General features: G+C 34.1%; 1 protein-coding gene across 11 annotated transcripts in view; it reads right to left on the bottom strand.

The window, feature by feature from the left end:
* ZNF280D (zinc finger protein 280D) overlaps positions 1-12,210 on the bottom strand; it is a 291,340-nt gene that overhangs the window by 66,289 nt on the left and 212,841 nt on the right. For all 11 annotated transcript variants that reach the window (XR_009562987.2, XR_009562988.2, XM_060294220.2 and 8 more), the window contains 4 exons: positions 8,353-8,576; positions 5,283-5,440; positions 4,378-4,478; positions 3,208-3,354 (listed from right to left, as the gene is read on the bottom strand). Coding sequence is in view for 9 of the 11 variants with exons in the window: in XM_060294220.2 (XP_060150203.1) it covers positions 3,208-3,354; positions 4,378-4,478; positions 5,283-5,440; positions 8,353-8,576 (630 nt within the window). In the remaining 2 variants the exon portion in view is untranslated. The remainder of the gene's footprint in view (positions 1-3,207; positions 3,355-4,377; positions 4,479-5,282; positions 5,441-8,352; positions 8,577-12,210) is intronic.

Genomic DNA, 12,210 nt, shown 5'->3' with positions numbered 1-12,210 from the left:
AGAACAAAAAATTTCACAGTCTGTATGGAAACACAAAAGACCCCGAATAGCCAAAGCAATCTTGAGAAAGAAAAACAGCTGGAGGAATCAGGCTCCCAGACTTCAGACTATACTACAAAGCTACAGTAATCAAGACAGTATGGTACCGGCAGAAAAACAGAAATACGTATCAATGGAACAGGATAGAAAGCCCAGAGATAAACCCACACACCTATGCTCACCTTATCTTTGATAAAGGAGGCAAGAATATACAATGGAGAAAAGACAGCCTGTTCAGTAAGTGGTGCTGGGAAAACTGGACAGCTACATGTAAAAGAATGAAATTAGAACACTCCCTAATACCACACACAAAAATAAACACAAAATGGATTAAAGACCTAAATGCAATGCCAGACACTATCAAACTCTTAGAGGAAAACATAGGCAGAACACTCTATGACATCAATCACAGCAAGATCCTTTTTGATCCACCTCCTAGAGAAATGGAAATAAAAACAAAAATAAACACGTGGGACCTAATGAAACTTAAAAGCTTTGGAACTTATTCCAAAGGCAAAGGAAACCATAAAGAAGATAAAAAGACAACCCTCAGAATGGGAGAAAATATTTGCAAAAGAAGTAACTGACAAAGGATTAATCTCCAAAATTTACAAGCATCTCATGCAGCTCAATATCAAAAAAAGAAACAACCCAATCCAAAAATGGGCAGAAGACCTAAAGAGACATTTCTCCAAAGATGATATACAGATTGCCAACAAACACATGAAAGGATGCTCAACATCATTAATCATTAGAGAAATGCAAATCAAAACTACAATAAGATATCATCTCACACTGGTCACAATGGCCATCAACAAAAAATCTGCAAACAATAAATGCTGGAGAGGGTGTGAAGAAAAGGGAACCCTCTTGCACTGTTGGTGGGAATGTAAATTGATACAGCCACTATGAAGAACAGTATGGAGGTTCCTTAAAAAACTACAAATAGAACTACCGTATGACCCAGCAATCCCACTACTGGGCATATACTCTAAGAAAACCATAATTCAACAGTAGTCATGTACCACAATGTTCATTGCAGCTCTATTTACAATAGCCAGGACATGGAATCAACCTAAGTGTCCATCGACAGATGAACGGATAAAGAAGATGTGGCACATATATACAATGGAATGTTACTCAGCGATAAAAAGAAACGAAATTGAGTTATTTGTAGTGAGGTGGATGGACCTAGAGTCTGTCATACAGAGTGAAGTAAGTCAGAAAGAGAAAAACAAATACCGTATGCTAACACATATATATGAAATCTAACAAAAAAAAAAAAACAATGGTCATGAAGAACCTAGGGGCAACACGGGAATAACTACTCAGACCTACTAGAGAATGGACTTGAGGACACGGGGAGGAGGAAGGGTAAGCTGGGACAAAGTGAGAGAGTGGTAGTGTATATATGGACATATATACACTACCAAATATAAAATAGATAGCTAGTGGGAGGTAGTCACATAGCACAGGGAGATCAGCTCGGTGCTTTGTGACCAGCTATAAGGGTGGGATAGGGAGGGTGGGAGGGAGGGAGATGCAAGAGGGAAGAGATATGAGGATATATGTATATGTATAACTGATTCACTTTGTTATAAAACAGAAACTAACACACCATTGTAAAGCAATTATACTCCAATAAAAACGTTAAAAAAAAAATCATGTAGCCCATACAGTTGGCCCACACATCTCCTTCATAATTATCATTCTTCCTACATCTATATCTCACTCTGGAGCTTAATATAGCATATGGGGAAAATGATGTTAAATCCCCATAATGAAATAAAACTACTGTTTTATACTTTATTCTCCCTTTGAAAATTAAAAGCCAAAGAAGAAATACAGAGTATCAAAAATAGTGTTTCTCAAACTCTGTTCCGCAAGAAATGTTAATAGGTATTGAGCAAATAAAGGGTTCAATAGCTAAATAAGTCTGGGGAATACATATAATATCATTACTTAGAGATTTACAATGTTCATTAGCATATTAAAATTTCTGAGGAATCCTGTTGTGAAAAAGAAACAACGATTTAATTTTGTAAATCTAGGCCTTTACCAAATTCATTTACCAGTAGCAATTGGTGGGGGGGGGGGGGGGCGGGAACATGTATTAACAACGGATGGAAAATTGCCGGGGAAACCCAGAATCGAAAGATCTTGCCAGAACTCCTCAAGGATAGGTAGCAACCCAGTCACAACATAGGTGATCCCAAATTTATTTGGAAATTCTACTTTTATGATCTCTCCCAATGAAGAACCACAAGCCGATTTCATGATTATCTAATGACTAGAATGGAAAGCAAAGTGAGCACCAATGCTGAATAAACTGACATGCCAGTTTAATCAATAACAAGAAAATGTAATGAGCTAATTAGTGAGGTGGCAAAACTTGATTACATGATCATACTGAATAAATCCACTGACTTCTGGTTTTGGCAAAGGCGCTGTTATTGTTCTTTCAAGCACTTAAGAACAGGATCAGTGATGCATTAAACTTTTCAGCCCAAAGGATGACTTAACTGCTTCAGGAAAAGAACCAGTAAGTAAAACATCAGAGTTCAAGAGATGGGTATAAGCACTAATACTGGGTCCCAAAAATTACGTAGCAGAACTAAATACAGTTCTTTGCCAGAGTTCATATATCAAGCAGTAAGTGTCACTACTGCTTCCTCTATCCCTGGCAGCTATAAAAAACCACTCCTGGTCAATGATGCCAACATGTCTTATAATATGGGAGCTAAAAGTGGGAATAAAGTTTGAAGAGAAAGAGGAAAACAAGATTATGAGTCATCAATCTTCTTTATCAGTTCAAACTCATCTTTTCCCCTGCTCCTGATAATTACCTTTCCCAGAAGGTAATTCTTAGCCTCGAAATATCCAATCTTTTGGATATTCTTCCACTCATTTTCTCTTTTTTCCTTCATTCCAAGGTTTCCTATTTCTAGCTATCTTTCAGAATTTTCATGTAGGAACCACATCATCACCAGAAAGGAAGCAAGGAAAAGAAGTGGAAGTTTCACAGGTAATTCAGCATAAATTACAAATTAATCATGTCATTTGGAACAATGCTGCTTCCCTTGCAGAACAAATCTAACCAATGTTCTAAGTCATAATCTATCTTTTCTCTAAAACAACATTAAAGGAATAAAAACTGGCAAATCTCACCTGATGCTTCATGTAATGATGCATATAGGGTGTTGCAATTTTAATAACTTTGAGGCAAAACGGACATAGCAAGTTCTTAGTGTTTTCATGGGATGTTCTAAAATGAGTTTCTACATCAGAAAATGATGATGATCTATAATTGCAAACCTACAAAAAAAAGAGATTTAGTTTAACTTGAAAACTTATAATGATATCCAATTTCAAAGTTAAGAATGATAGGTCACTTGTTCAGAAGAATATTTTGTACTATTAATTCAGCTCTGATGCCTACGCAACCAAGAATTCCATTAATGCAAACATCGAAAGATAATCTTTGAGACAGAAGCGTCATTACCTTTCAAAGCTTAAGGATACTTCCCCAAATATAACTACATTCCCTTATTTTTATCAGATATTTTATCTGTCACCCCCAATCTTGACTTGAGTTTTCAAACTCTGACACCTCTGGTACTATAAAGTTCTTCTGCTATATAAAATAGCATCTTCCTTTAGATTATAAATGGCCTCCAGGCTATGGAAGTGACAATTTATTTTTATCTTACTTTCTCATTCCTCCAAATTCTGGAAAAATACTAGTCCCAAAGCATTTGGTAGGGTTCTCTGAAGTAAAAGCATTGTATATTTCCCTTGTATGCCTACATTCTTCCCTACAGGGTAAGATAAGTTCATGTTTGTCTTTCTGCCACAGGGCTTTTCTTTGTCTAGTACAGGAGTGGGCAAACAATGGCCTATGGGCCAATTCCAACTGTCTGCTGACCCTACATAACAATGTATGAGTTATGCCAAGGGACTTCCTACTAATAAATTATTTACAGAAGATACTTTAATTTTAGCAACCAATTTTATCGAAATGGTTAGAAAAATAAAATATATTTCATGATGTGAAAATTATATGAAATTCAAATTTCAGTGTCCATAAATAAAGTTATATTGAAACACAGTCATACCCATTCATCCACTTATTGTCTATGGCTGCCTGTGTGCTACAATGGCAGAGTTGATTAGTTGCAACGGAGACCTATGATCCTCAAAGCCTGAATACTTACTATCTTGCCCTTTATATAAAAAATTTGCTGATGCCTGGCCTAATAGGTTTAAATCTTGTAACCAAAACAAAAGATAATAAACAAACCAAACAAACACGATGTATACAATAAAATATGTGTATACCTGGCAAATATATGGCATTTCACCAGGTTTATGATTGTCCTTCATATGTTGTAAAAGAATATGCTCTGTTTCAAATGATAATTCACATATTTTGCAAATGGCTGAAAGTGGGGGAAAAAAGACATTACACCATTTTAAGATATATATATACACAGAAGTATTCAATCATTATGTTGTACACCTGAAACTAATACAATGTTATATGTCAATTACACTTCAATTTTCTTAAAAAGTATCCTATCGAGGCAAATAAACAAAATCAGATATATACATATGTAATTCATTTTGTACATCTATATCAACAACAATAATAACAGTAGTAGTATTGGTGGTGGTGGTAGTGGTGAACAGTTCCATAGTTGTTAACTGTGTGCCATGCACAGTTCTAAGGACTTTACTTACATTAACTCACTCAGTTCCCATCAAAACATTATGAAGCAGGTATTTTTATTATCCCCATTATTCAAATATTAAGTGACCTGTCTGAGATCACATTAAGATCACATATTAAGAGGCAGAGCTTGGATGTGAACCCAAGCTGTCTTGCTCCAAAATCTGTGATTTTAACTACCGTTGTATTTACTTTTCTTATTCAAGTTTAAAAGAAGGGCACTGATTTCATATTTGAAAACTATTACCTGAGGCTTCTAATTTAGTCCCCCACATGTAATGCACAGGTTATTTACCATAGTGAATTACTTACAAGAGGGACTTTAATTTCAGTAACTAATTTTATTTAAAACTTTATATAAGTTAAAAATTAACTTTTTCAACTTTACTCTCAAATTTCAAAGTCATCTTCTTATTTTTCTAACACACTTGTTCAGAGTTCAGTAACAAACTTTTCTCAGAGTTTACATTGTTAAAATCAAAATACTCAATACTTAAATGAAATTGTAACTTACTAGAAAATTCATGGGGTGTGTGTGTACTTTCAATGTGACACTGCAGTTGAAATGGTGTGGGAAACTGACGGTAGCAGTGCTGGCAGGTGGTGTGGTTTTCCCAGCTTTCACTGCTCTGCTTCTCAAGTTCCAAATGATGTTTCATGTGGTTCATAAACCTATAAATGATTGTCAACAGGTGCAAAAATTCAGATTTAAAAACAAAAATCTCACAAATAAGTACTTGAATCTAAATCTTAAAATTAGAGATATGATTACTGAAAATAAAATCTCAAAAGTCCTAAAGTCCTCTAGAAAAGTGTGCACTTTAAATAATCACTTTTATTAAGTAACTAAGTCAACATCTTTTCATCCTTGTTTTAAAATAAATAGTTATTATGAATTTGAAATATCACTAATTTGCTCTCCTGATCATTTCAGATTATTAAAATTTTTTTAAAGATAAAACAGCAGGTTTCTTCTCCATACAAGAAATACTACTTACATTTTTAAATAAAATACTGAAAGGAAGGAAACTCTACCACCAAAAGCAGCTACAGAGTCATGAGAGAAATCTCTTAAGCTATGAAGATATACATTAAATTCTAGCTGCTTAAAAGACAAATTACTGGTATTTTTACTTGTGTCTTGGTTTCTAAATGCATGTAATAGCAATTTTAATGCCTACAATTACAAGAACCTTTTGTCTTATTTAATGATACTGGTTTACTGTTAGCAAAGACTGTTCATTTTAACTTGCAGACTGTGCCCTTTGTAGGCAACGTCCATTTTTCAGTTTTACATTCTGCTATTTCAGCTTCCCTAAAAAGGCTTCTTATGAGCAGGAACTATGACCTTCCACAACAGAGAGTGCAATATAAATGGGAATGCCTATTTAAAAGAGCTTACTGAAGCTTTTTGCTGAATTTGAAAGTAAAGTTATTCAATCAAAATAACAATTTTTAGACGGGGTCAACTATTAACAATTACTCACTTTGAGTCACTACAGGAAATAATGTTGAAATTAAGTGATAATATCATCAATCTGGAAAGCAATCATCATAAAGGTTATAACATTTATTTTTTTTCACACCTCACATAACGCTACTCTTTAGTACAGGTTATGGTACACTTTGAAATATCTTTTAGACTTCCTTTGGTTTTTACACCAGCTCTACAAACACCTATAGGAAATCCTAGTCTTGGCTAAATATTTAGATATAGAGAAAATGTCATGAGCCATTAAACGCTCAGCTTACGACTTTCAGCAATTAAAATGTATCTAAATAAAATGATTTCTTAACTAGCAAGCTTTCTCTCAGTTATTATATGGGCCCCCATCAGGAGCTCATACTACTTAAACCAACATGGAAATGAGGGAAACAAAAAAAGCAAACATCTTGCAAGGATATTCACAGAATAAAATAAACCTGTTCTGGGTGACACTCAATGTAGGGGAAAAAACACCATACGCTGACAAGGCAGAGAACAGAAATCTACAGCTATCAGCTTCTTACCATTCTCTACAAATATCAATTTACCCTCCCAGTTTTTACTACCAAGGTAAAATATTACTTAACATATTGAACTTCTTTGGTTATAAATTGTTTTCTATTAAGGTTACATTTACTAAACAATCAGTATTTCAAAAAAAGCTCAATTCCTGGATGTTACCAGGTACTGCTTGCTTAAAATTTCTAGATATTAGGACACTCTAGAAATATGTAACTAGTATTCTGAAACAATAACAAAAAAAAGAAAATTTTTACTTTCATATGTTTAATATTAATGTGTTAATCTCAAAGGAAAATAAAAAAAACTACTGCTGAAATAAATTCTAATATCATATATGTATAACATTTAAGAATAACAAAGAACTAAGCAGGGGAGCCATATTTCTATGCACTTTACTATATTAACATGATTTTTCTCGTGTATTTTACTATTAAAATGGTAAAAATGTGAAAATAGGGGAAAGAGTTCTATTGTAATATTGTTTCAGTGTTATATCTCGAAGTACAATATTCCTTCTGTTAAGCTACTGGGATCATTAGCTATTGATGGCTGTTAAAACTTGATGAAAGGAGATAAATGTGAAAACTTATATGAAATAATATACGTAAAAGAATTTTTAAAACTATAAAGCACTACCATAAAAAAATAATTATTATAGGAGTTTATCACAGTGTATTTCAGGGTTTTTCTATATGCTTCTTCTTGGACCCAAGAACTCACAGGAAAATAAAACAAATGCTGGGTCTACAAGTAAACTACAGGTACCTAAGAATGCTAATTACAAATAATAGTCACCAAGGGTAAATATAAAAAGTTATGCATACGTATGTTTGTACACACACATGCCTCAACTGATGGAAGTACATTGACATCTGCAACTTACTTTGAAATGCATAAAAAAACCCAGATAGTTTGAAGGAAGGATGAATAGCTATATGATGAAGCAAGTACAGTTAAATGTTAATGATAGAATCAAGATGATGAGTATACAAGTGTCCATTACAAAATATTTTTAAATTTGTTGAATGTTGAAAATCTTTATAATAAAATGATGGTAAAAAACCTTACCAAATATAAATGTCAAGCTATGTAACCAATAAAAATATCAATCAATATGTCTTCTCATTTTATTCTTGTAACTAACTCTTTTATGGGATTTGAGCATTAAACAAGATTAGTATATAAGAGGTGAAACTGGACAAAACATAAATAAGTGGTTCTTCTTGTGGTGTGAAAAAAAATAAAATTCAAAAGCAGCTAAATATGAAAATTATCTCATGAAAATTCCTAGATCACTGACAATATAGGTAAAAGAAGTTAATTTTGTTTTATTTGAAATAAAGTTTGTCCTTTCTTAAGTTATTTTAAAGAAATACAACTAACTGGATCCAAGAGTCAACTCTAAAATATAAGAAAGGACAAAAGCTTTTTAACAAGAGAATATGTCTTCATTCTTAGTGCAAAGTGTTAAAATCTCTTATCTAGAATAACGTTTAAAAATGCAAGATAAAGATACAACATTTATATCTGTAGCATTCCAATTTTCAAGTAGAAATAAAAATAAATGCTAACATACCTGATATTATTTTTAAGAATTTTCAAGCAACTGAAGCATTTAAAGGTTGTGTAAGTCTTCTGTTCTTCCTGGACATCTCCTTCATGTTTTCCATAATAAAAGTCATTAACTAACATGATCAGTTTTCCTTTTTCTGAATCAACAGTCTTACTTTTATTTGCTGTACTTGAAAATTCTGTTTTAGCCAGTCCCAAAAAGTTATTTATCATGTCTGGACAACAGTACTGAAAGAGAAAAAACAGAAGTCTTATTTATCTCTTAAAACAATTAGAAACCAAAAATACGGTTCTTTGTTTACAACTAAGGTCAGACCATGTAAAACTATGCTTGGCGATATATCTGGAAAAATATTCACCAAAAGCTTGTGGTGCATATACATACTCTCAAAATCTCAAACAATAAACATCTATTATCTTAATTTAAAAAAAATTTTTTAAAGAAAGAAAAGAAAAACCTTAAAACCAAGACTCGAGTATTGATCTAATAGTCTTTTCCTTATAATTTCTTTTCAGATGTAAATATTTAACAACATTTAAATTAAAACTAAACATTGTTCATATCCACGCCATGACAGAGTACAGAATGGAAATGTAGTTTTACATGCTATAATGTATATGTTTAACTATATATATACTAAATATCATAATATCTGGTTGGACCTGGATATTGAGCACAGCTAACCTGCCATTCCTTAGACTCAAGGTGCTAAAAAATGCATAGGGAAAAAATAAAGAACCATCGGTCATGTCTTGAAAGCTTCAACAGTTACATCTTGAAATCTAGAATGCTTATATATTTGACGGGGAAATTTAGTTCCTCATCTGGAAAATCAAGATGTCATATAAACTGGTTCCAATATGAAACACTTTCATACATGAGCTTTTTTTTTCCAACAAGATAATTAATTTATTGTACATAATTTTCAGTTTTAGACTATCTCTAAGGCAGTTTTACTCAGAGGGCTATCCAAGGAAGACCTGCATTAGAAAAACCAGAAGTGCTTGTCAAAATGCTAATTCCTGGGCCTACTTCAGACCAATAAGCCACAAAGTCTAGAGGTAGAGCCCAGAAATCTATATTTTTTAACAAGGCACCTACGTAATTCTTTTACAACATAAACCAACTGACTTAAACTCTTCCTAAACATGTTAGCTCATAAATTAGTAGCATCATAAGAAAGTCTGAAAATCTAAACACAACTCTATTCCATTTCTAAGAATAACAAAATCCACTTCCTCTCCTGCCATACTGAAATGTTACATTATTGGTGAAACTTTCTGTGTCACATGAGAAGCTGGACTTTTGATGCAAGACAGACCTATAATATTTCCTTCGATTGCACTTATTTTGTTCACTTGTCAATTCTGAAACCTACAGAGGAAAAGAACACACACAAAAAATCTGAAATAGATCCAAAAGAGAGGAGAAAAAAATACTAAATAAAATGAACTGACAAAAAAGTGACATAATTTATGCTTAGGAGTTAAGGTTGCACCCATAAGCTTAATTAGGATAAGGGTATTAATTCTCTAAGACAACATGACCCTCTGTAGTCTACCACTCTGAATAAACACAATTGAAATGAAACCACAATAAAAAGAGGGAAATGAGAAAGGTTTTGCTACCTATGTTTCTAGATTCTCTTGAGACACATAATATTTAAGAGCTCAAACTTAAGAAAGTCACACTGGGGTTTCCCTGGTGGCACAGTGGTTAAGAATCCACCTGCCAATGCAGGGAACATGGGTTCGAGCCCTGGTCTGGGAAGATCCCACATGCCACGGAGCAACTAAGCCCATGCACCACAACTAGTGAGCCTGCAATCTAGAGCCTGCGAGCCACAACTACTGAAGCCCGTGCACCTAGAGCCCGTGCTCTGCAACAGAAGAAGCCACTGCAATGAGAAGCCCACGCACTGCAACAAAGAGTAGCCCCCACTCGCTGCAACTAGAGAAAGCCTGCTTGCAGCAACGAAGACCCAACACAGCCATAAATAAATAAATAAATAAATAAAATTTATTAAAAAAAAAAAAGTCGCACTGTTACAAAGGACTTTAGAAAGCTAAAGTCTAAAAATGTTGTTTTTGACTTTAAGGACAAATGGAGAAAAGGATGAGTCAGAGTAAACTCACCAACACTATTAGAAAAATGATTTAATATATGTCTTACTACAAATGATGTGTATCAGTAACATCATTTTGATAGACAAAATTCCTCATCTTGGGCTTCCCTGGTGGCGCAGTGGTTGAGAGTCTGCCTGCCGATGTAGGGGACATGGCTTTGTGCCCCGGTCCCGGAAGATCCCACATGCCGCGGAGCGGCTGGGCCCGTGAGCCATGGCCGCTGAGCCTGCGCGGCCCGAGCCTGTGCTCCGCAACGGGAGAGGCCACAACAGTGAAAGGCCCGCGTACCGCAAAAAAAAAAAAAAAAAAAAAAAAAAAATTCTTCATCTTATCTGCAGTTTTACTATAGGGATGATCTCAAACATCAATTGGAAAAAATTATAATGCACAAAATGACGTAATACAGAATAGTCTCACTAATTAGAAATGTGGAAAATCTTATATACTCAAACATTAAATCTGGCTTTCAGACTGTATGAGTTACTCTGAGTCATATTTGAGAATTGATTCTCTTCTGAAATCTATAAAATAATCTATGTAATCTACAGTAGAGTGTGCTGCAAGGTTTATATTCTCCAGAAATGTCTAATTTAGTACATCTATAAACGTTTGTTACCCTAAATACTCATAAATGCATTATAGACGATATTTGTTTGCTGTTCTTCCAGTTTCTTTTTTTGTTCTACAGAAAAGATAGGACCAGATTTTAAAAATAAACATGCAAATCTCATTCACAATATCCTTTAAACAATGTTTCATATTCCTATAAAATAGCTGAATGATAAACCACTGACAACCAAGAATGGATGAGGTGCACTGAAGAAGGTTGGGGGATTTAGTAATTGAGAAGACAGTATCTTACAGAAAATATCCAAAAGGCAAGAAAGTAAGTTAAGAAATGAGAACTAGGCTTAGATTTAAAGTTTTATGGTAAGACAGAACAAGTGATGGATGGCACGGCTGAGCTATGGCCCAACACTAACTGGTCACCTTTTATTCAGCCCTAGTACCCTTTTGGTTCTAGCCCTTCACTGTAACCCCAGGTTCATCCCTCATTTCCTGGGTTAGTCATTCTGCAAATATTAAACACTTTAATGCCATATACTATAATTTGACAAACAGTAGATAACATCTAAACACCATTCTAATCTTTACTCCTCCCAATAGATATACCATGTTCTGTTGCTTTGTTAGTACCTAAAAATTTAGATGGGATTTCCAGAGCAAAGAAGGGGTACCATTTTTAAATAGTAAAAAAAACCTTCTCATATGGTCATCCTACATAAGTCAACATTTTTCCCTTCTCCTTGTGAGATACATCCAAAAAACCACAACAACCAAATTCCAAAAATTTAATTTTCATTAAAACTCAAAGTCAGAATCCACAGACTCCACAACATATGAAAGCACTACCAAAAGCAGCCAGATCAGGCAGAAGACAGGCAGCTGGAAGCCGACCAGAGAAGTCAAAAGAACTCAATGTTAACAGACCTTAGAAAGTGTCAGGAAAACATATATTCTAAGGTGAAATACACATCATGAAGTGCAAATCTATGTTCTTTGTTTGCAAAACCAAGTGTAGGAGCTGGAGCAAGAAGGATGGCAGAAATTCCTCAAACCTCATTCAGTACAGAGAAACAGAAAAGGAATGCTACATATAAAATCAGACACACAAGTTACACTTACAGGAAGAAGTTGTATAAACCAGCTAATAGGCTGTGAGATTATCCTGGCA

The sequence above is a fragment of the Globicephala melas genome, chromosome 2, assembly GCF_963455315.2.
Source record: "Globicephala melas chromosome 2, mGloMel1.2, whole genome shotgun sequence".
Taxonomy (NCBI): domain Eukaryota; kingdom Metazoa; phylum Chordata; class Mammalia; order Artiodactyla; family Delphinidae; genus Globicephala; species Globicephala melas.
Note: the sequence above shows the minus strand (reverse complement) of the source record. Positions and strands in the feature narration are given on the sequence as shown.